Raw genomic sequence first — 24,861 nt, forward strand, 5'->3', positions numbered from 1 at the left:
AAATAAGTTCAGGAGAGAATTTGCTTAACAAGTCACAAATTCCATGGACTATAATAATAGTTTTTAACATGCTTTTTGAATGACTACCTCATCTCTGTACCCCACACACACACAATTATCTGTCAGGTCCCTCGGTTGAGCAGTGAATTTCAAACACAAATATCAACCACAAACACCAATGCCTCGCAAAGAAGGGCACCCATTGGTAGATTGGTTAAGCTTTTTTAAATCAGACATTGAATATACCTTTGAGCATGGTGAAGTTATTAATTACACTTTGGATGGTGTATCAATACACCCAGTCACTAGAAAGATACAGGAGTCCTTCCTAACTCATTTCCCGGAGAGGAAGGAAACCGCTCAGGGATTTCACCATGAGGCCAATGGTGACTTTAAAACAGTTACAGAGTTTAATGACTGTGATAGGAGGAAAATTAGGATGGATCAACAACATTGTATTTACTCCACAATACTAACCTAAATGAGTGAATAGAAGGTAGCCTGTACAGAATACAAATATTCCAAAACATGCACCCTGTTTGTAATAAAGTAAAATTGCAAAATATGTAGCAAAGAAATTTACTTTATGTCCTGAATACGACGCGTTATGTTTGGGGCAAATCCAAGACAACACATCACTGAGTACCACTCTTCATGTTTTCAAGAATGGTGGTTGCTGCATTCTGTTAAGGGTATGGTTGTCATCGGCAAGGACTCGGTAGTTTTTTGGGATAATAAGAAACAGAATAGAGCTAAGCACCAGCAAAATCCTAGACTAAATTCTGGTTCAGTCTTCTTTTCAACAAACACTGGGAGATGAATTCACCTTTCAGAAGGACAATAACTTCACGACATTCAATGTCGACTTGCTCACCAAGACGACATTGAATGTTCCTGAGTGGCCTAGTTACAATTTTGACTTAAATATGCCTAAAAATCTATGGGAAGACTTGAAAATGGCTGTCTAGCAATGATCAACAATCAACTTGACAGAGCTTGAATTTAAAAAAGAATAATGTGCAAATATTGTGCAATCCAGGTTGTAGACTAAGGCATACAGGAGGTCGTGTGCAGCCCTCCTTGGCCAGGTCCTTCAGGATGCCTTTAAAGAAGACTTTTCTGTGGAGCTGCTCAGTCCCAGAGGTGCTAGGTATATGCCAGGAAACACTCATACCCATGTTTTCCATACCATTTTCAGTCAAATTATAAAAACATAAAGAAATAACTAGCATCTAGCTAACAGATCGGAACTGAATCCCATGGGCAGTGGGGTGTTTGTGTTTCATTCAGAAACTATTCAGATCCCTTGACTTTTCCCACATGTATGTTACAGCCTTATTCTAAAATTGATGAGCAAAACATTTATTTAATCTACACAATACCCCATAATGACAGGTTTTTAGAAATGTTTATTTATTAAACATAAACAGTAATACCTTATTTATATATGTATTCAAACCCTTTGCTATGAGACTCGAAATTGAGCTCAGGTGCATCCTGTTTGCATTGATCATCCTTGAGATGTTTCTACAACTTGATTGGAGTCCACCTGTGGTAAATTCAATTGATTGGACATGATTTGGAAAGGCACACACCTGTCTATATAAGGTCCCACAGTTGACAGACAGTGCATGTCAGAGTAAAAACCAAACCATGAGGTCGAAGCAATTGTCCGTAGAGCTCCGAGACAGGATTGTGTCGAGGCACAGTTCTGGGGACGGGTACCAAAGAATGTCTGCAGCATTGAAAGTGGACCCGCGTTTTTAAATGAAAGAAGTTTGGAACCACCAACACTCTTCTTAGAGCTGGCCAGCTGTCAAAACTGAGCAACCGGGGAAGAAGGGCCTTGGTCAGGGAGGTGACCAAGAACCTGATGGTCACTCTGACAGAGCTCCAGAGTTCCTCTGTGGGGGCACTGGGGGACTAGTCAGGATCGAGGGAAAGATGAACAGAGCAAAGTACAGAGATCCTTGATAACCTGCTCCAGGGCGCTCAGGACCTCAGACTGTGGTGCAGGTTTGTTCACCTTCCAACAGGACAATGACCCTAAGCACACAGCCAAGACCACGAAGGAGTGGCTTCGGGACAAGTCTCTCTAAATGTCCTTGAGTGGCCCAGCAAGAGCCCGGTCGAACATCTCTGTAGAGGCCTGAAGATAGCTATGCAGCGACGTCTCCCCATCCAACCTGGCAGAGCTTGAGAGGAACTGCAGAGAAAAATGGGAGAAACTCCCCAATACAGGTGTGCCAAGCTTGTAGCGTCATACCCAAGAAAACTCGAGGCTTGTAATCGCTGCTAAAGGTGCTTCAATAAAGTACTGAGTAAAGGGTCTGAATACTTATGTAAATGTAGGTTTTCATTTATTTGATTTTTTTTGTCTAAAAACGTGTTTTTGCTTTGACATTATGGGTTGTTGTGTGTAGATTGATTTTAGAATCAGGCTGTAACGTAAGAAAATGTGGAATAAGTCAAGAGGTCTAAATGCTTTCCGGCTGCACTATAGATTCATTTTAGATTGGCTAGCAATTGTTGTTTATTTTCTCTCTTGAAATGGCAATTTTTTCTCTAATTGTAGTTTGACGTTGGCCAGTACTTATTCTACAATCCTTTTCCTTCTAGAAGGTGTCAGTGACGAATAGGCCAATCTTACAACTGGTATGCAAGTGTCTGAAATGGACTGAGTGCTCATGACAGTTAGGCTTCGTTGTAAGGAATATTACCTCGGCCTGTCAACACAGAGGTTGGGATGGTACGTGTATGCACGCCTGTGTGTATGTGTGTCGTCGGATTAGTGCAGCTCAACAGGGTGGGTTTCATGTCTCAGCAGGTCACAGATGATCAGATTAACTGGAGCAGGCACGGCTCACTGGATTACCAGCCCAGCCTACTGGGCTACAGCATAGACCTGGGAGGCACCTGCAGTAAGAGCAGTGAAGACACACACACACACACACATCCTAACTCTCTCTATGTTGACTGGCAAGCAGAACACACACACAATTCTGTAACATACATGCACACAAAAAACTTGCCCGCGCACTTAGGTCAGGACGCTCCCTCATAACTGGCCCACAACAATATGTCAGACAGTCCTCTGTCAACAAGCGCAGAAGTTAGTCTTGCTTTTAGTCCAAAAGACTAAGTGTGTATATTTCTGCTGTATCTCAAGGATCATCATTGTATTAAGAGCCACCCTGCTATTTTCAAGCTGTTTTCTTTCCACGTCTTTCACAGAAACCGTGTGCATGCTCAATGTTCCAGGCAGCACCTCACTCTGAATACACTCTCATTGATGTTACAGTCAAAGAATTAGAATGGGTTCGTGTTCTATTTCTGATGCACACACAGTACTGCCTGAAACATTTTTCTACAACGCCCTCTCCCCAGATGGAGATGTGTTTTTGGGAGTGTGTGTGTGTGTGTGTGTTGTGTGTGGGCCTGTGGTAGAGGGACCCCTGCTGAGGAGCGTCCCTACACAGTGTGTGTGTCTGCGTCTGAGAAAACAGGAGGGAGAAATTATCACCACCTATCTTTCTCACTCACTCACTCTCCCTCCTTCTTTCTCGCTCTTCTCTCCTCTGCAGTGGAAAGCCAGGAGGCTTAGGAGGCTCTTTGCCACACTCCTGTGGTAATCTCAGGCGTGTCAGCGGTAGCACCGCTTACCCATCTCTAGGATTACGGGTGTTGAAACAAAGGCATATGTAATTACCGTCGAGCCAACACTGGAATCTAGTAGGCAGCGGCTAAATGCATCGGGAGACGTGTGTGCGTGTGTGTGTGTGTGAGACAAAAAGCAAGAACAAAGTCCTCTGTTCCCTCATTTATTTTTCTTAATGGTGACTCTCATTTGTGTTGACGCATAATAGCCTTATGATGAGACTCGCCAGACATGTAGGCCGACACAAAATGGGAAAGGTTTGTTACAGATATATCTACCGTTCTTTCTTCGATTGTACTTTTCACTATTTCTAGGGTGTAAGAAACTCTGAAGTTAAAGGAAACGCTAATGGGTATAGTTCATCTTCTCAAATGTCAAGATTAAAAGCCATAGGATAGGATTTCAGTATGGAAGTACAGTATTTCAATTAGTGCCTATTTTCTTTTAGAAGACCTGTATGCATGGAGTTGAATGCCTCAACTTGAGCTGGGGTGGCCAGCACTGCTTACGGATGTCATGGCACCTCGAGGAGTATTCATGGCTAAGGTGAACCTGTTACAGTGGGCCTAAGTGGAATAGGGCACCGGAAAGGGATACTACTACCCCTAAGGAGGATGAAGGGACCTCCTGTCTGTGTGCATCCAGCAACGAGAACCATTCCGCTTTCTTCCAGAGCGGTGTCGGGACCTGCTTTTTCTGGGCCTTAACGTGTTCTGTAAGTGCCCATCCTGTTGGGTTCTCTCTCATTGCAGAAGGTTTCGCTAAAATGTCACACTTGACTGGGAATAAGGTTGACATGCCAGCAGCCATTAATGCCCAGAGAGAGAACGAGAGATGGAGAGCGAGACCTAGGGAGAGGAAGACGGACAGAGGGAGAAACTGAGGAAGAGAAGAGGCCACCCGGTCAGGGCAGTGGAGACATGAGCCCCTCTGATATGGTGTAAGGGGATTACAGATATTCCTGGCTTCTTGTCATAGAAATTAGTGTCAGTTCTCACAGCGATCAAAGCCCTCCCCTCGTCGCCGGGGAGAAGAACTAAAGGATAAAGAGAAAGGACTTTGTGTTGTCAGAGCTTCTCCGGAGGTGCAGTCATCTCAGGTGTTGTGGTGGATGTCTCTGGAAACGCAAAGGCATGAATAAATAATGTTTAGCACAATAACTAACGTACAGAGAGATTCCTAGCCCGTGGCGTTCCACTATGTCTCACCAGTGCCTCATTTATTTTTTTTCTCTGTCACTCTTCTTCCTTGATTGAAATGGCATTCGGTCTTAATGGCCTTCTCGTCTATCACTCTTCTCCCAATGGCCATCGATCCTGGCTGTCAAGATGGTGATAATGTCATAATGTGGCTTTCAGCTATGCGAACCCTGTGCAGCACCTTTCTCCTGAGGGTGAATGAGTAGCTTGTGTCTGACCCTAGTCACACAGAGAGAGCGACAGAACCCCACCACTTCCCTCCATAACTAAAGCCCCCTCTCATTCACGAACATCGTCTCTCTCCCCCGAAGCCATATAGATATATATGGCATTATATGACATATATAATGTCATTTAATTTAATTTGTCACATGCTTCTAAGACAACAAGTGTAGACTAAAAGTGAAATGCTTACTTATAGGTCATTTTCCAACATTGCAGAGTTGAATACAAGATACAAAATGTAATGAAACATATAGTGACACAAGGAAGGCCACCCAGCCTTCCCTGAATTAGGGTTTGGCTTTACTTTATTTATATTTTTTGCACCTCTGTCGGCTGGAGAGACGGTGAACCTCTGTCTCGGGCGAGGCAGAATAGAGCCCTATTGAAAGGAAAATGCAAATGGCCAGTAGTTAGTGGAGGCCTCAACTGAAGCGCCATTCTGCTGCCCCTGGTAAAGTGGCCCTCTGTGCTGTGCCACCCACAGACACGCAGTCATCTCTGTCTCGATTCAGGGCACAGCTGATTGAAAAGGTGGGAGGGTCTGAGTTTTTTTCTTTCTAGGCAGTGATGATTTGGGGGGGGGGGGCATGCCAATACAGCAGCAGGCAGCCACAGTGTTGCCTTAAAGGTACATGTTTTTCCTTCCTCACGAAGGCCTCGTCGAGGACAGCAGTGTCATTCTGTGTCTGGTAATGTAGCACAATGCTTAAGCAACAGCAGTATAGTAGTAGTCTTGCTTGCCCCAAACTCACAGCAGCTGTGGGAAGAGACTAACTAGGCTAGCTTATTATTGAGATTCTTGAGGGAAACAACTTTGGCTCCATTTGACTACCTCAATATGAAGACAAGGGAAAAGTGTCATGATTCGATCACAACATGCAAAAACCCAATTTCTCGGTGTTAAAGACTGGATTTACATTTATTTTAACCAGGTAAGTTGACTGGGAACACATTTTCATTTACAGCAATGACCTGGGGAATAGTTACAGGGGAGAGGAGGGGGACAAATGAGCCAATTGTAAGCTGGTGATGATTAGGTGACCGTGATGGTATGAGGGAGAGCTTGGGAATTTAGCCAGGACACCGGGGTTAACACCCCTACTCTTACGATAAGTGCCATGGGATCTTTAGTGACCACAGAGAGTCAGGACACCCGTTTAATGTCCCATCCGAAAAACCGCACCCTACACAGGGCAGCGTCCCCAATCACTGCCCTGTGGCATTGGGATATTTCTTTTGACCTGAGGAAAGAGTGCCTCCTTACTGGCACTCCAACACCACTTCCAGCAGCATCTCGTCTCCCATCTAGGGACCGACCAGGACCAACCCTGCTTAGCTTCAGAGGCAAGCCAGCAGTGGGATGCAAGGTGGTATGCATGGGCAATTATTAGGTGTAATTAGGTAGCCTCCAAGGGGACACGTCTAAATGGGTTAAGTGAGCATAATCCTAATCTGTTCATGAAATAACAGGCGTTCATCTCTGTCCCCCTGGGATTATTCTGGCAATCATTTGGGTGAGGTTTTTTTCTCGCCTGAGTAGCCTCGTTTCACTGCCAAAAATAAAATTAAACCATGTAGTGTTCAGCAAAATAATAACACAATGTCAAATACAGGTAGCCTAGTCCAATCACGTTAACCGTTACGCTCTCGCGGGAATTCCTTCTGCTAGCATCAGTAGTTCTACATTTGTTGTTAGCCCAGCTAGCATGAACACTGACAGTTGTGAATCTGATGCAACCGAAGAGCTACTGCCCCCTTACCCAGGAAAGCACCGAACAACAGACAGGGACGTTGGACAGTCGAAGAGGCGCAAAAGGATGATTTGTGGTTCACTTATATTGGGAGTAGTCTCCTCAGCCACAGTGTGTTATAGACATTGTGTTATATGTGCAAAAGTACTATCTCACAACTCGATGAAATGTTCACTCTTGCGCAGACATTTAGAAACAGAACATGCCAATTTGAAAAATAAGCCACAGGAGTTTTTTGAGCGAGAATTAAGACGACTTTCGAGTAGTAAGACATGTATAAAAGCAACGGATACCATTAATAAGAAGGGTCTAGAAGTGCCTTATATGGTGAGCTACCGAGTGGCTAGGACAGGTAAGCCCCATACTATTGTGGAGTACTTCATTCTTCCTGCTGCCGTGGATATGGCTGGAACAATGCTGGGGGAAAAGGCCAAAAAACTATACAGACTATGTCTTCATAAAACACTGTTTCACGACGCATCAGTGACATGGCAGGAGATGTTTTGAAACCATTACTGCTTCGCATACAAGCCAGGGAATTCTATGCGTTACAGCTGGACGAGTCAACAGACGTGGCGGGCCTGGCACAGCTCCTGGTATATGTCCGTTACGTTTATGGGAGGTCAATTAAGGAAGACATCCTCTTCTGGAAACCAGGACAACAGGAGAGGAGATTTTTAAAGTACTGGACAGCTTTGTGACATCAAATGGACTTTCGGTGGTTAAGATGTGCTGGTACCTGTACTGATGGTGCAAAAGCCATGACATGGAGACACAGTGGAGTGGTAATGAGCATGCAAGCAGTTGCTCCCGACGCCACCTGGGTACACTGCAGCATCCACGAGAAGCTCTTGCTGCCAAGGGAATGCCTGACAGCTTGAAATATGTTTTGGACACTACAGTGAAAATGGTTAACTTTGTTAAAGCCAGGCCCCTGAACTCTCGTGTATTTTCTGCACTATGCAATGATATGGGCCGCGACCATGTAACGCTTTTACAACATACATGAGTGCGCTGGTTATCAAGGGGCAAAGTATTGACGTGTTTTTTTGAATTGAGAGACTAGTTTAAAGTTTTCTTTACTGACCATCATTTTCACTTGTCTGACTGCTTGCATGATGAGTTTCTCACACGACTGGCCTATCTGGGTGATGTTTTTTCTCGCCTGAATGATCTGCATCTAGGATTACAGGGACTCTCCTCAACTATATTCAATGTGCAGGACAAAATTGAGGCTATGATTAAGAAGTTGGAGCTCTTCTCTGTCTGCACTGACAAGGACAACACACAGGTCTTTCTGTCATTGTATGATTTTTTTTGTGTGCAAATTAATTTAAGCTTACAAACAATGTCAAATGTCATATAGCGAAGTTCCTGAGTGAGTTGGGTGCGCAATTACGCAGGTACTTTCCTGAAACGTTTGACACCAACAACTAGATTCGTTATCCCTTTCAAGCCCTGCCTCCAGTCCACTTACCGATATCTGAACAAGAGATCCTCATCGAAATTGCAACAAGTGGTTCTGTGAAAATGTTATTTAATAAGAAGCCACTGCCAGATTTACCAAAAAAGCCGATACCGATTAATCGGACGATTTTTTAAATGTATTTGTAATAATGACAATTACAACAATACTGAATCAACACTTATTTTAACACATCCATACAATCTATTTAGCCTCAAATAAATAATGAAACATGTTCAATTTGGTTTAAATAATGCAAAAACAAAGTGTTGGCGAAGAAATTGAAAGTACAATATGTGCCATGTAAGAAAGCTAACGTTTAAGTTCCTTGCTCAGAACATGAGATAATATGAAAGCTGGTGGTTCCTTTTAACATGAGTCTTCAATATTCCAAGGCAAGAAGTTTTAGGTTGTAGTTATTATAGGACTATTTCTCTCTATACGATTTGTATTTCATATACCTTTGACTATTGGATGTTCTTATAGGCACTTTAGTATTGCCAGCTTCGTCCCTCTCCTCGCTCCTACCTGGGCTCGAACCAGGAACACATTGACAACAGCCACCCTCGAAGCATCGTTATCCATCGCTCCACAAAAGCCTGCAAGGGGAACAACTACTCCAAGTCTCAGAGCGAGTCAAGTTTGAAACGCTATTAGTGCGCACCCCGCTAACTAGCTAGCCATTTCACATCGGTTACACCAGCCTAATCTCGGGAGTTGATAGGCTTGAAGTCATAAACAGCGCAATGCTTGAAGCATTGCGAAGAGCTGCTGGCAAAATGCACGAAAGTGCTGTTTTAATGAATGCTTACAAGCCTGCTGGTTCCTACCATCGCTCAGTCAGACTGCTCTATCAAATCATAGACTTAATTATAACATAATAACACACACAAATACGAGCCTCATAAATATGGTCGAATCCGGAAACTATCATCTCAAAAAGAAGACGTTTATTCTTTCAGTGAAATACGGAACCGTTCCGTATTTTATCTAATGGGTGGCATCCATAAGTCTAAATGTTCCTGTTACATTGCACAACCTTCAATGTTATGTCATAATTACGTACATTTCTGGCAAATTAGTTCGCAACGAGCCAGGCGGTACAAACTGTTGCATATACCCTGACTCTGTGTGCAATGAACGCGAGAGAAGTGGCACAATTTCACCTGGTTAATAATTGCCTGCTAACCTGGCTTTCTTTTAGCTAAATATGCAGGTTTAAAAATATATACTTCTGTGTACTGATTTTAAGAAAGGCATTGATGTTTATGGTTAGGTACAGTCGTGCAACGATTGTTAAATCATTGTTAAATCATCCCCCGTTTAGCGAAGTTGGCTGTCTTTGTTAGGAAGTGTCTCCACACAGTTCGCAACGAGCCAGACGGCCCAAACTGCTGCATATACCCTGCATACTCTGTTGCAAGAGAAGTGACACAATTTCCTAAGGTAAAATACATTTATGTTAGCAGGCAATATTAAAAATATATACTTGTGTATTGATTTTAAGAAAGGTATTGATGTTTATGGTTAGGTGCTTTCCCGGGTAAGGGGGCAGTAGCTCTTCAGCTGCAGCAGATTCACAACTGTCAGTGTTCATGCTAGCTGGGCTAACAACAAATGTAGAATTACTGATGCTAGTATTGGATGTGCTCGTGGAAGCAGAACAGCTTGTGTCGTGGACAGGTGCAGGTGTAGTACTGCTGGTATGTGTGTATCTATGGATGCGGGCCTTACTTCTTTTAAGCATTTATCCATTTTCGAGCAAACGGAAAGACCTGCAGTTACATTTGGCTACATACAGACCGTTAGTGGAATTCCCGTGAGAGAGTAACGGTTAATGTGATTGGATGTTAATTATTTGACTAGGCTACTTGTATTTGACATTGTTGTTATTTCGCTGAACTTTACATGGTTTAATTTTTATTTTTGGCAGTGAAATGAGGCTTCTCAGGCGAGTCAGAAAACCTCACCCAAATAAAGCATTATACTCCCTGCCTCATTGTCATCACTTTTCAAACCCCTAAGAGACAATTATCTTCTTAACCCTCTTATATTATTAGGCCTGGTATCACAAATTAGCTAGATGCATAGATCCTTGACTTTGTGCTGACATTTTGAAACAGACCCAGCTAGCAGAAGGGATCCACTGTGTCATTACATCTGAACGATGTAGCGTCTGAAACGGGCTTATTTAACAGGGTAATCATGTGCCTCAGGTTTGAAAAGCCCCTTTTCATGAATGCGTGCTCTGAGGCGATGGTGAGGATGAATAGATTCTTGCTCCGTGTGTGAGTGGTTAAGACAACTGGGCCTCTCTTAACCCCCCCCCCTGGCAAGATAACATCTGACTCCAGCTCTAATGACGGTCTCTCGCTCAGTGTTTCATCATCGGAGACAGGCAGCTTTTTAGCACTGTCATTGTTACATGAGGAATGCTCCGGAGCACTCTCCGGCAGCTCTGCTCGGGGAGCCAGCCAGAAACGCTCCTCTATCTGCAGAGTCAGTGGCGCGACTCCCTCTGAACAGACCGACCCTGCTTGCGTCATCTCACGTGTACCTACTGCATAAGTGTTCTAGCCAGCATCGCTGTGACTTCGAGAGCCGGTGGGCTCAAAGTTAATTACGTACGTGACTGAAAAGGACACTGTGATTATCATTTAATAACGCTTATTACAATTTACACCGCTCCTTCAATGCTAATAAGCAGAAGTAAAGTGGTTTAGGAGGAGAGCATATGGACCGCTGTGCCCCACACTTATGAATATAACCCCCTAAATGTGATATGTTCCTAATGTGTCAAATGAAAGGCTCTCCCAAAGTGTGTTTTATGGCTGCTTAACTCCTCCCTCAAATGGCGAGTAACGATGCTCAAAACTGGCACCAAATGCATTGAATCAATCATGACACTGGCAACAAAATGTCACAAAGAAAGCATTGTTGTAATGTGGCTTGTTTCTAACCATGATTTTCAGAGTTTTTCCTGACCACAGAAAATAGGCTATAACTAGGTTCTGGGGTTTGGTCCAGGTGGTCACGGCCCTACTCATGCGATAGTGCTTTGACCCCTGACAATCTAATGCCCTTCAGGCCATCCTCACAGTAACAGGGAAGGCATCCAAAGCTCAGCCTCAGCAGCACCGCATCCCCCATCACTCTTCCCCTCCCAGCAGTCGCCATGGAGTCGGTCTGCCCAGAGCGGCGTCAGTGAGAGAGGCTTTGATTGGTTTTCACACCTCTCAGGCTCTTAGCTACGAGGCGCAGCGATAACATTACTCTTTGGCTGTGGATGGAGTAAAGCGGAGGAGGGATATCGATAGCACTATTATGCGCCAGTGGAGAAACTGAGCGGGAGTACAGTACAGCACTGGCACAAACTAGCTGTAGAAACTGAAGGGGGTGTAGAGTGCAGCCCTGTGGCACCCCATCTGACTGGCGACTTGACTTTCCCCACACTAAACCAAGACCTCTGTGCCCCTCCACTAGGGAAAATGGTGATCATATCCTGAAATATAGGAGTTCTTTGAAGGATGGTGCATGATTGCATTCCTTTTATATCAGACCTATTTTTTTATCCACCGAATCAAAAAACAACAACTCTGTATTAGTCTCATGATGATAGATAACTAACAATGTTTGTTGTTAACAGTGTAGCCTACTTTGCCCCAGACTTGTCTTAGAGATGATTGTATGATGGGTTTAGTACTTAATCATATTATATCTAGCTACAGCTAGTTTCTTACATAAATAAGGCATACCTTCACACATATAGCTTTGTTGGGCTCAGATCAACTTCATATCCCAAATCACATCCGTGTGAATGCCAGCTCTCAGTTTGATGCTCCCACTGGTGCTTTTTTATCACAGTGGGGTAAAAAACAGGCACTTTCCATCAGGTTTCTAATTTTGTATCGGGCTGACAACACCCGGCTGACCAGCGTGATTACACGTTATTTGCTCTGCGAACTCCCCGGTGTCTGATAACCCCTCCTTGATTAAAGGTCTGCTCACGTTCGTGACCAGAACAATAAGTCGGATGTTGAAACGGGGGAACCGTTAAGGGTGGTTCAGATTTACAACCACCCTTATAGAATTGATGTTGACATGTGATGTGAAGAAAAATCTCTTTGCCTTGTCCAGTCAGTGGGCACCTTCCTCAAAATACCGCTGATAGATATTTGTATCTATCAGCTAATTAGGTCACTGCTCTCCCCTTACTGCCTGGTGGTGTGGAGGTGAGGCATTTCAACAGCAGAAGATAGATACCGGATGCTTCAGATTTATACATCCAGAGAAATATCTGGTGCCTTGTTCTATCTTTGGCGTCATTATCTTGCTAACACACGTTGAAGCCAAAGCTACACATTGTAAGGTTTTAAAGATCCTTTATTGAAGCAGCTAGCTAGCTAGCTAACGAGCTCAAACCTCTGAGCTAGCTACGCGCAGCCCCGTCGGGTTGCTGAGGCCAATACACACAACTCTCACAATGTTTGATATTAGGATCCCCATTAGCCGCTGCAAAAGCATCAGCTGTGAATATCAATGTTGCCCCTCAGTATTCAATGTATTGAAGTCTGCATATGCCTAACCTCTGACCTGTCTTTAGGGGTTATTCATAATCTCGGTCTTTAACAAGGTCTTTCTTTAACTTGTGTTAATGTATTTTTTATTGTATTTTTTTCAGGGCCGATGCACGCGAGAGAACTGCAAATACCTCCACCCCCCGGCCCACCTCAAGACTCAGCTGGAGATCAACGGCCGCAACAACCTCATACAACAGAAGACGGCAGCAGCCATGTTGGCTCAACAGATGCCTTTCATGTTCCCTGGCACGACCATGCAGCCTACCATGGTGAGTAATGGACTACTTGTTTATGTCTCTACCTCTCTCACCTCTTTAACATTTATGTCCCTCTCTGTCTCCCCTCTCCCCCCCCACCTCACCCCCTATTCCTCGGTAGCAGTCGTTTCCTATTAACCAGGGCCTGGGCTCCAGCCCGGGTCTGAGCTATGCTCCCTACCTGACCCACATGACCCACAGCATGGGCATGATGCCCACCGAGATGCTCCAGCCCAGCACCCAGAGTATCATCGTTCCCGGCAGCCCTCCCTGCTCCATGCAGAGCTCCTCCTCCAACCAGAAGCTGCTACGCACGGACAAGCTCGAGGTACACCACCACTAACCAATAACAATACTAGATGTCCTAGTATATTAGCAGTTAGGAGACATCACCAACTAACCAATAACAATACCAGGAGTTAGGAGAGCCGGCCTCTGGGCGGTCACGATACAAGGAATCAAGAGAGTTTGCCCTACGAGGTGTTGGGAAAGCCTCGCCATAATTATTATCTCACGACATCATCCTTACCCACCTAGGTTGAGGTAGAAGTTACCCCTTTTAACACAGATCTTATTTTTACCTAGTCCTAACCTCACCCATCAGAGAGAACATTTTATATTTTACATACTCCCTTTCCACACACCTTGACGTTGAAAGAATAGAGGACTTTAAGAACTTGAGCGCTGGCCAACAAAATTCTAGACCTCACCATTGTTTAAATCTACTTAAGTTAGATGAGGTTATTTCAATGGGGGGTAGGGGGGGTTGTTTATACAACAACTAAGCACCCAGGCCATTGTGTCGTAATGAAAACAAAGAATAGCCTTGGAAGGATGGCAAGCAAAGACAGGCCTCGGAGTGTAGGTGTATTGTGTGTTTATCTCAAAGTGCCGTCACTTAGCAACAGAGCCATGTGGTTGCTAATGAGAGACCGTGTTCCACTGAGGAATGGGGACACTCCCCACGCTAAGTGAGACTGTTTACCTCCTTCTGCGCGTGTTTGTAGAGGGGCTGTGTGTGTTCTTTGTGTGTCTTTGCGTGTGTGTGGATTTGAGTGTGTGTTTGCGTGTACATGTGCGTGCGTGTTCTCCCCACACTTAGTGAGTGTGCGGTGTTGTTTTACATCCCAGGCTGTGAGTGAAGCCCCCTGTGATTGACTACGCCCAGGCTCTGAATAGATAAACACATCAATCTGTTCATTATTCAGTCTATAGTTATAAACCCAATGATAAGTTGTTGTTATGTTATTGGCATGTGTATTATATTGTATGATATATTAAACCAATATTTGTGTGTGTCTGTCTGTGTGTGTGTCTGTTTGTCCGTGTGCACCCCACCCTCCTTCCCAGGTGTGCCGGGAGTTCCAGCGGGGCAACTGTGCGCGTGGCGAGACGGACTGCCGCTTCGCTCACCCCAGCGACAGCCCTATGATTGACACCAGCGACAACACGGTGACCGTGTGCATGGACTACATCAAGTCACGCTGCTCCCGGGAGAAGTGCAAGTACTTCCACCCGCCGGCCCACCTGCAGGCCAAGATCAAGGCTGCGCAGCACCAGGCCAACCAGACAGCCGTGGCCGCACAAGCCGCCGCCATGGTGAGCCCCCCCCCCCTCACAGCCTGTAGTGTAGAGTAGTGAGCACCTCACAGCACACACACTAGAGTAGGGTGGCAAAAAATCTGCTAACTTTTCCAAATTCCCTGGTTTTGCCTGAAATCCTGGTTGAAATATTCCTGAAATCAGGAGGGAATCCTTGAACTGTAATATCTGGAAAACCTGGGACTTTTGGGAAAATTACAAGACTTTTGTAGCCCCAGCAATGTCAGACAGCACACCTGACAAAGGGCCAGATCAAGAAATATAATTTCTAATGTTTATAATATGTAATCAACTATAGACTATTAGTTTGGTAAAGTACACAAACTTAAATCTTGAAAATTATACTTTACACATCTACAAAAGGACACAAGTACATAAAATGTGGAGCACTGCTTTATTTTTTCATACAGTTGATATACCATCTTCCTAGTATACAATTATGGACACTTTTATACAATTCACGGAAATGTGACCACTCAACCCACACTCAGGTCATTGTATAGGCTCTATAGTTATCAGGCTTTAGAGAAGGTAAAGTGAATGTATAACACGACCACAACAGTCTATGCTTGCGTCCCAAATGGCACCCTATTCCCTATATAGTGCACTAATTTTGACCAGGGCCCATCCCAAATGGATTCTATTCCCTATATAGTGCACTAATTTTAACCAGGGCCCATCCCAAATGGTTTCTATTCCCTATATACTGCACTACTTTTGACCAGAGCGCTCTGTTCAAAAGTAGTGCACTATAAGGGATTAGAGTGTCATTTGGGACATAGTCTTTCCCATAGTATAGCTTCAGGCTAGGAGCTTTTTTTCCCACCCTTGATCATCCATACAAAGACGATGCCCACCCTCCTCTCAATGATAAGTGTAGAGCTGCAGATTACTACAAATTGAATCAAGAGAGATGGATGAGAATGCGAGGCCATTGGTCCACTCCCTCATTATTGGACCCTCCCCCTTCACTAAGGCAGGCAGAGAGGCAGGCAGGAGCAGGTTTTGGCAATAGGACTTTCACTTGGCTGTGACCCTCCCTCCCCTCTCACTCTACTTCGTGTCCACATTGGTCCGAGTCAGTGGCTGTTGAATGGGTGAACTTGGATTTGTCTTGCCCGCTGTCACTCACACTGTGCTGTCACTGCTCTCGCGCTGCTGTCTGATTCCATGGCATCGTCCAGCATGCTTTTCGTCTCATCAGCTTGCTCCTCCATCGCTGCTTGCTCTAAAAACACAACCACACCTCCACTGATACTGGGTGAAAAGATGACCCGAGCACAGTTATGGTTGAAAAGAAAAAGGACCTAAACAATAGGAAAACATACGTCATCCAGTGCTGAAGCCATGATTATGAGTTTGACAACTCGCGCTCTGTTTCCTTAAGCTGGCGTGACCTGAGATAAAATATTGGGGCGACAGGGCTTATGGTTTACCGGAGGACAGAGAGCTTTTTAGTCAGCTCTATGGGAGCTATTTCCCCCACTGCAATTATCTCAATAAATGTATAATGTACTATAAAGCCATTACAATGTATTGACACAAGGTACAGTAAGTTACATTCTGTTTTAGTTTTTTACAAAGGAGAACTTATGTATATTTATCATTTCTATGACAGGATAGGAGCAGGAGCAAAAACCGAATCCCTGCCGAAGGGGGAAGCATATGGTTCCAGAAGCGAGAGGATTAACCTCTCGACCAGACTCTTGTCCTAAGTTAGATACAGTTACAGGCACTGAAAAGTTGTACCATAGTACAGTTTGTTGTGACAAACTATCAAAAGGAGTCAGAGTGCTATGTTGCTCATGCATTGTGTAATTTTCTAGTGCCCGGAGCTGTACCAACAATACATGTATCATGAGCGTACATTCCCCAAGGATTTGGTCATCTGGAAATATGCCCCAGACAGAACCAAGTTTATAGTACATAAGATTATAAACAGCAGGTCGAGGTGGTTGAGTTTTACGCTATGCAGTTACACTGAGGTGTCATTTGATTTCATTTTGCTCCATTTTGTCTTCATAGCCTGTCGTGTCCCAAGTTGAATGCTGCCATCTTTGCTCCCCCCCCCCCCCCCCCTTAATTAAAACAGAACATTTCTACCCCCTCCTCCGTTTGCTTCCATTAACCATAACATTTCAGTCTGAATCTAACACCGAATCTGAGGTGTATTCATTTGGAATGATGGTAACACTTTATAAAATACCTAATAACTTTTATAAAAGGTACCGTAATGTGAAGTGTTAACGAAAAATCACAGTTTTATCCTACACGTAAAGGAAAGGCTTGTGCATGGTCTCGTAATCATAAGTGCCTTGGTTGTCCCATCGATGTTTGCTGTTTCCTTTGTGCAATGTCATCGATTTGGTTTCATTCAGAAGGCTTGCAAACAAACGCCATTTTTTAAATCTTCTTTAAATGTTATTGCATTGAGCAAATATCTATTTTTCTTTTGCTGTAGAAACCAAGAGGAATGTAGAATAAACAGAGCTCCACATTCTGTGATGACTTTCCTAATAACAGATATTGTTACAATTCACATTTTGACTTTCACCTCTCCAAAGTTGCCCATTAACCACACACTAACAAGTTACACATTTGGGTTCACTCATGTATTAGTGCAGTTATGGAAAGAAAAATAATAGTTTTGCTTTTACCACCTAAATCAGCATTTTTCTACCCCGTGACTGAAATGGATGTGACCGACCGGCTGCCAAAACATTGTCCTTTCTACCATTGTCTGCCATAGGGCATCTTCTATCAAACCATTGGTCATAATGGCCTCCATAAAATGTGCATTGGTTCCAAATTGCACTGCTTTTATTGTAAAAGCGAATAATTCCAATCGACAAGACATGTGGTCCTTCATTGTCCAATCAACAATACTTTTGATTCTCCATTGTCCATTGAGCTGACAACTCTCACTTGCTGAGAACATCTAGTCCCTAGTAGCCCATTCCCTTAGCCCCTTATCTTGTTTTTGTTTTCCCAGATCTAAAAGGACAGGATAGGTTGAAGCGACGGTGATGGTTCCATCCTAGCCCTCTAATATGTTTGCTTTCACCTATCCAGTCCTTTCAGCTCTATGAACACAATTGTAAGGGCTAGAGCAAAGACTCAGGTTTTTCGGTGAAAAATGTATGTTGCGCTCACATCCTATTCTGTCATGGTGGCCAGTCACACCAAAGCACCAAAAACAGAGCCAACAATATTCCATATAGCAGATAGTGTGTTTACAGAAGAGGCCGAATCCTACCTTTTTAGATCTGCGAACATAACTCAAACTTTCACGTAAATCACGATGTCAAAGGGAGGTTTGTGAAAAATATTGACTTATGCGCACAGATCTCAAGTTAGGATTTGGCCCAACTGAATGTCGATTGTGTTTATATCAATAATACCCCCCAAGATATTTTGATACATTGATTGATTAGATAGCTGATTTACTTGTAAAGAAGTAGCTAGCTTTACAGAACTAATAACTGCTATCCAAATAATTTGTTTACTTCATAAGTACATTTGTAAATCTCTGTATTTCTTAAACTTTTTAACCAACGGTATAGTAGATGCTTTTTTTGCTTTCGTACTAATTCAGAACTTTAGCGATACGTTTCTTTAAACAAACAAACAATTTTTTGTTTATGTGCATGCCTATTGTTTTGTACGTGGTATACTGCATTCAGATTATTTTGTTTTGTTTTTCCTTCTCACCTATCCACAATGCAATGCTGTCCCCCATGACGCACCTCTGCTTGCTGTTACCTGTATGTTAATACGCTTGACTCCCATTGGCCCACTGCCATCATGTGCTCGCTGCCTGCTATTTAAAGACTCAGTCGACTGCCAAAGCAATGAAGCGACCCCTCGAGGCAACTGTAGAACTGGTACTTTGACCTTTCACCTTTTGCTTTGCATGTAGCTTCTTTAATGTACTGTAGCAACTCACAATAATTTTAATTTGGCTTTTTGCTGTTTTAAATGCCCAAGTATTTGTATTATGCAATTAATATCCACCAATATGATTTGTGTAGTTATTCTTTTAGTATGCTTTACCATGATTGATCGTATAACAACAATGAGAATGTTAATTCCCAAGTATCAATTTGTTTGTTACTGTACTGTAAATCATTGTTTTATAATTGCCTTGCTAGATATCGTGTGTAGTTCCTTCATTGTTCCCATGTGGTTATTTAAACCTAAGTTGCCATTGTGACTTCTCTGTCGTAACTTTGTGCTGTTTTGTAGCTAGTCGCCACAAAAGACCCCGAGCAGCAGGGTGATTTCTCGTGTTATAGTATAGAGAATAGTCATGTGAATGTAGTCATTTTTGAGGCCTCCGCCTCGTTGTATCTAACGTCTCCTCGTCCCTCCCGTACAGGCGTTCCCCCACGGCTGCCTGCAGCCCCTACCAAAGAGACCAGCGCTTGAGAAGAGCAACGGGGCCAGCTCGCTCTTTCACCCCAGTATGTTGCACTACCAGCAGGCCTTGGCCAACGCACAGCTGCAGCAGCAGACGGCTTTCTGTGGCTTTCCCACAGGTAGGGGGTACACCCACCCGCAACACATGTTCATGCACACAGACACACACATTAGTATGTAGGCACACAGACCTATACACAATTTATGTACACACACACACGTTTGTACACACTCTTGTACACAGATACACACCCATGTAGCACTGGATAGAGCTTCCCCAACTTTCCTTTTCCCCATAAAAGCATCAAAGGGCAAAGTTCAAGTATATAACCCTTAAAAGGTTTCACCAGGTGAGCTTGTGAGGAAATAAGATATTCCCCATATTTCCTCCAAAAGTTTGAGGCCAGTCTCTCTTTAAACCAACAGAGTGATCAAGCGCTTTTCCTCAAGTGGAAATCAAGTTGCTATGGGCCCTGTTCAAAATAATGCAGTGCACTATATAGGGGATAGGATGCCATTCGGAATGCAGCCACGGTATGCTCGCGTCTCATATAAATGTGTAATTGCAGCCAGGTGCCAGGACAAGGTAAAGGCATGGATATCCTTTGATCACAGCGGTAAAACTATTTTGTGGCTGATGATGGGATACATTGCTGTATGATTATATTAAGTACACTAGGCATTTTAAGGCCTACTTATAAAACGGCAGACTTCCAGTCTTTGCACTAAGCTTGCGCTAATGCCAGTTGCAATTGGCTCTCAAAACTACCTCCTATCTTCCTTCATACTGGACGCAGAGTCATACACATGGTATCCACGAGTTCATCTGACTCTGGAGAAGTAGATAAAGGTATTCATTGCCAAAATCCTAAGCCTCTTGTGGATGAGACTACCTTCCCTAACCCTCTATCCCTCCCTAACTACTCCTTTCTTTAGTGTCCAAATCAAAGTGTATTTGTCACGTGTGCCGAATACAACACACCTTACAGTGAAATGCTTACTTACAGGCTCGAACCAATAGTGCAAAAAAAGGTATTAGGTGAATAGGTGAGTAAAGAAATAAAAACAACAGTAAAAAGAAAGTGAAAAACAGTAGCGAGGCTATATACAGACACCGGTTAGTCAGGCTGATTGGGGTAGTATGTACATGTAGATATGGTTAGTGTTTTTATCCTCCATGGCCTTTACACCCTTCCTCTCCTTTCCCAGTGTAGGAAGCTTGTTCAGAATGCTGTGTACACACCACACATGAGTTCAATTAATATCGGTTTCTCTATGAAAACTCTAGCTGTGCTTTATTGAACCAAAAGTGCAAACCCTGCCCATCTGGCACTCCAGATCCAACGCATAAAGTCATTTGAAAGAAGACTTACTATTTGAACTCAGGTCTGATTCGTTCTCACTGCATGGTCCAAGCATCCAGCCCTTAACCTTCCCTAGCCTGATCCCAGAAATGTGTGTGCTGTCTTGCCAGCTCCTATTGCCATTGTCACGCCATGTGTCTGCTGTGACAGAGACCATAGGAGTTGGCAAGATGGCACACACATCTGCTATCTGAGGCTAATTAACCTCTGACACTGAAAAAGTTTCATTTGTAGTATGTGTGACCTTACCTTCCCACCCCCTCCAGAACATATTTTTTCATGATTTATTTGCAGACCAGACGTGATTTTTTTAAAATGTAACCTTTATTTAACTAGGCAAGTCATTTAAGAACAAATTCATAATTAAATGACGGCCAAACCCGTACGACGCTGGGCCAATTGTGCGCCGCCCAATCACGGCCGGATGTGATACAGCCTGGATGTGTAGCATAAAGTATGGCATAAGACTACAAATGTAGTCAAACTGCACAGTCCGGTTATACCAATTGCAGGCTTGTGAAATTTGTTCAAATGCATGTTGTTTATATAGCAACTACCAAAATCTCCAGCCTGGTCCCAGATCTGCTTGTGCTCTCTTGCCGGCTCCTATGGTCAATGGCATGCCATACCGTACAAACCGATTTGGGACCAGGCTACCACCAAAATCTCTGTCTTTCTTCTCTAACATGTTTTTCTCCTTCCCTTATTAACCCTCTGTTCACTCTTTTCCACTGCATGATCACACAGGGTCAGTCTTGTGCATGACTCCTGCTAGCAGCCTTGGTAGGTTCCTTCCTTTCCCCTTTTCATTCTCTCACATATTCATTTAAAGGTTTAGGGTGAATTTGCCCCTAGACTTTGATCTTGGGTCCCCACTAATGTTTATGGTTAGGATTGGGGGAGGAGAAGCTGATCCTAGATCTGTACCTAGGGGAAACTTCACCATGGAGCCTATTTAAATTGGGGGGAGAGCGGGAACAGGCCGGGAGATGTAAGCGCTTACAGGTGACACAAAGTTCGTGGATGTTGTGACACAGTGAGTGGCACGGTTGTAGAACATTGGGCTAGAGTGCATGATTGATTGTTTTTACTGAAAAGCGCCACAAAGTGCTGCAAAGTCCTACATGGCAATTTGAGCTCCCCGGTAAGAGATGATTGTTACTTAGCTACTTACTGTCTTAAACCCTAATTATGAAATGCAAAGTGTTATTCTTAACATTATTAGTATATATGAAGAAAAATGCATTCCAAATGAATTGTTTGTTGAAAAGTAGATATTGTATTGTTTACTGTGCTGTGTTGATCCCAGAGAAAAATAGAAAGAGGGTGAACACAATTGGTAGTAAAGCTCTCGATCTTGATGGGGCTCTAATTGTTTTCTAGTTAATCTCAATCTTATAATATCACTCATCATATCTCACTCAGTCCTCTGGGAACAACTAATTGTCGGGACAAATTTCCTTGATTGTAATTCAGGTTTTTCTCTTCTTTTTTTTTTCTCCCATGCTTTCTCTCGCTTTTGCATTGTGATGTGCACGCCTTCCGCTGGGCTAACCTAACGATGGCTCGCCCCTCTCTGTAATATGCGTCATGTCCAAAAACAACAACCAAACAATCAACACACGTTGCCATGGTTACCACACTGCCTCCACTGCCAACCTGTTCATTGCTTCCATGGTCCCCCCTTCCTGAAAAAGTACCCATGATGTACAGTGCTGCGCCTGCTACTATCTCTGCAACAACAACTCCTGCCACAAGTGTCCCCTACGCAGCAGCAGCGCCAGCCAATCAGGTTTGCTCAGTTTAAAGCTTTCTTTCATACAGTCCCAGAGCTCTAAATAAGTGCTTGACAACTGTAGTCCATAGAGCTGATCTACTATCATTTCAATTCAAGTAGTCAATTTCTTATTTTACTTCTATGACTGCAGAAGAGTTGACTACTTCAAAATGGGGAAAGCCCTCAATGGCGCTGCCTATGTTAAAACAGGTTTTGGGACAAGTGTGCCCTCTATCCAACTCTATGGCTGAGCCCAACCTCAACATCCTTCAATTAAATTCAAACTTTATTGTCCCAACAGGGAAACTCATTTATACTCTAGTCTAGTCTGCTACTGTGGTATATTTCAATGTCTGCCACAGGTGTCAGAATGTGTTGGCTTTTATTTCAGAGGACTGCTGTACGTTTTGTACAAGTATATGTTTAATAATTTATTGGCCGTGTCACACAATGACCCAGTGAAGCACTTATTCAGAGCTCTCACATTTGCAAATAATAGTTGTCTTGTGTTGCATTAGATCCTAGTTTTTGTTTTGCATGGATGTTGTTTTTCAAGTTTCCCTCTTCACCTGCGTTAGAAACATCACCTGTATGTTTCGTGACACACGCACGCACATACACTTTTTTTTCCACCTAAAAAAAGCTTAGCCACTCCATCTCCATCCACCATGTTGGCTCCACCATGTTGACTCCCTCTTCGGCGATGGGTGAGGACGAAAGCCTTGAGGAAACTGTCGATCCAGGGTGGCCATCTCTGCTATATATTAGTGTTGCAGGAGACAGGACGATGTCTCCGGCCTAAAATGGCTCCAGATAAGCACAGTTACTAGCTAGACGCATGGCTCTGTGTCAGCAGGGGCCGGGAAGTTGCAGTTGGGTGCGTAAGTCGGGTGACGCACACACACACACACACACACAACCCTGTTTAAACCTGACAATTACAGGGCACTGCCAGGTGGAGTGCCCGCAGCAAACAATCTCCCATTAACCCCACTTAGCAAGGCCTTGAGCGGTGGCCACGTTACAGGCTTGATGAGATTTGATTTACATCTCAGTGGTCAGTGAGCTTTCCCAGAAATGTATTGGACGGATGACGTCAATCCATGATCATCAAGACTTCCGGTTGCCGGTGAATCTTCATCATTTCACACTGTTCTCTCAAATTGGTTTATATTGAGATATTCTCAGTGTAGAAAGTGATGGTTTGTTTTCTGTTGGTTTCACATCATTATACATTCAATCCCAGGCTTTATTTTGTCAAAAGATGAACCAGAAAATGTACTCTTACACATCAAATATTGCCTTCAGAAAGTTTTTATACCCCTTGACTTATTCCTGAATTCAAAATAGATGAAAATGTTTTTTATATTTGTTTTTTGCTTTTTAAAAATGTAATACCGATATCTCCTTTACATAAGTATTCACACCCCTGCGTCAGTACTTTGTAGAAGCACCTTTGGCGGCGATTACAGCTTTGAGTCATCTTGGGTATGTACCCATCTTGCACATCTGGATTTTGGGGTTTTCTCCCATTCTTCCGTGCAGATTTTTTTCAAGGTCTCTAAAGTTAGTTGGGGAGTGACATTGAACAGCAATCTTCAAGTCTGGGCTTTGGCAGGCCACTCAAGGACTGAAGGAAGTCATTAAAAAAATAATGTTAAACACTTATTGCACACAGAGTGCAACTTATTATGTGACTTGTTAGGCACATGTTTTACTCCTGAACTTATTTAGGCATGCCATAACAAAGGGGTTGAATACTTACTGACTCAAGACATTTCAGCGTTTAATTTTTTATTTAAAAAAATACAGAAAAACACTTCCACATTGACATTATAGTGTACTGTGTGTAGGCCAGTGACCAAAAATTGCAATTTAATACATTTTAAATTTAGGTTGTGATCACAAAATGTGGAAAAAGTCCAGGGGTGTAAATACTTTCTGAAGGCACTGAATTTCAATTGATATTCTAAAAAATATTCTCTCTATACTGATTCTCCTCCCAGCATCTAGTCTGTATGACCAACCACGCTAATATTATTACTGGCACATGACTTATTATTGCTGCCTATGATGTTTTATTATTGTAGGTCTACTATTACGGATAGGTCTCTCCACCCTTTTGCTCAAAACTCAATAAGCAGCCTCACTTGCTATTTATCATTCATGACTAGCAATTTCCTTGATATTGTTCTGTTTTTGGACCATGACCAGGGAGAAATATGACTTTGCCCTTAAGGATTTTTAATGATTACCTTAGAAGCACACACCCGTCGCCATTTTGTAGCCTCTCCATAGGGCATTCCAAATGGCACCCTATTCCCTACAGTGCACATAAAGTCGTTTGGGCCCTGATCAGTGATGTAGTGCACTATTCTGGGAAAAGTGTTCCATATGGGGGACTAACCTGAATCCCAAATCATCCCCTAGCCCCAATGCACTTGTGTAGATCTGAGCGGAGTGCATCTGTCTCTGTCACAGGAGCGGTCCAAACAAAAGACAATAATTCAATTGGAGAAAAAAAACTGGTAAATGGAATCAAATAAACCAAAACTTGTTTCTTA

General features: G+C 43.4%; 1 protein-coding gene across 14 annotated transcripts in view; it reads left to right on the top strand.

Moving 5' to 3' along the window:
• Positions 1-24,861, top strand: part of LOC139413114 (muscleblind-like protein 2a) — a 68,498-nt gene that overhangs the window by 35,467 nt on the left and 8,170 nt on the right. For 3 of the 14 annotated variants that reach the window (XM_071160188.1, XM_071160189.1, XM_071160187.1), the window contains exons 3-7: positions 12,980-13,147; positions 13,260-13,463; positions 14,486-14,734; positions 19,116-19,275; positions 22,218-22,312. In XM_071160188.1, coding sequence (XP_071016289.1) covers positions 12,980-13,147; positions 13,260-13,463; positions 14,486-14,734; positions 19,116-19,275; positions 22,218-22,312 — 876 coding nt within the window. Of the gene's footprint in view, positions 1-12,979; positions 13,148-13,256; positions 13,464-14,485; positions 14,735-18,567; positions 18,622-19,115; positions 19,276-21,267; positions 21,304-22,217; positions 22,313-24,861 lie in introns of all 14 variants that reach the window. The other 11 variants (XM_071160176.1, XM_071160190.1, XM_071160184.1 and 8 more) reach the window with 9 other exon arrangements.

Source organism: Oncorhynchus clarkii, chromosome 7, assembly GCF_045791955.1.
Source record: "Oncorhynchus clarkii lewisi isolate Uvic-CL-2024 chromosome 7, UVic_Ocla_1.0, whole genome shotgun sequence".
NCBI lineage: Eukaryota > Metazoa > Chordata > Actinopteri > Salmoniformes > Salmonidae > Oncorhynchus > Oncorhynchus clarkii.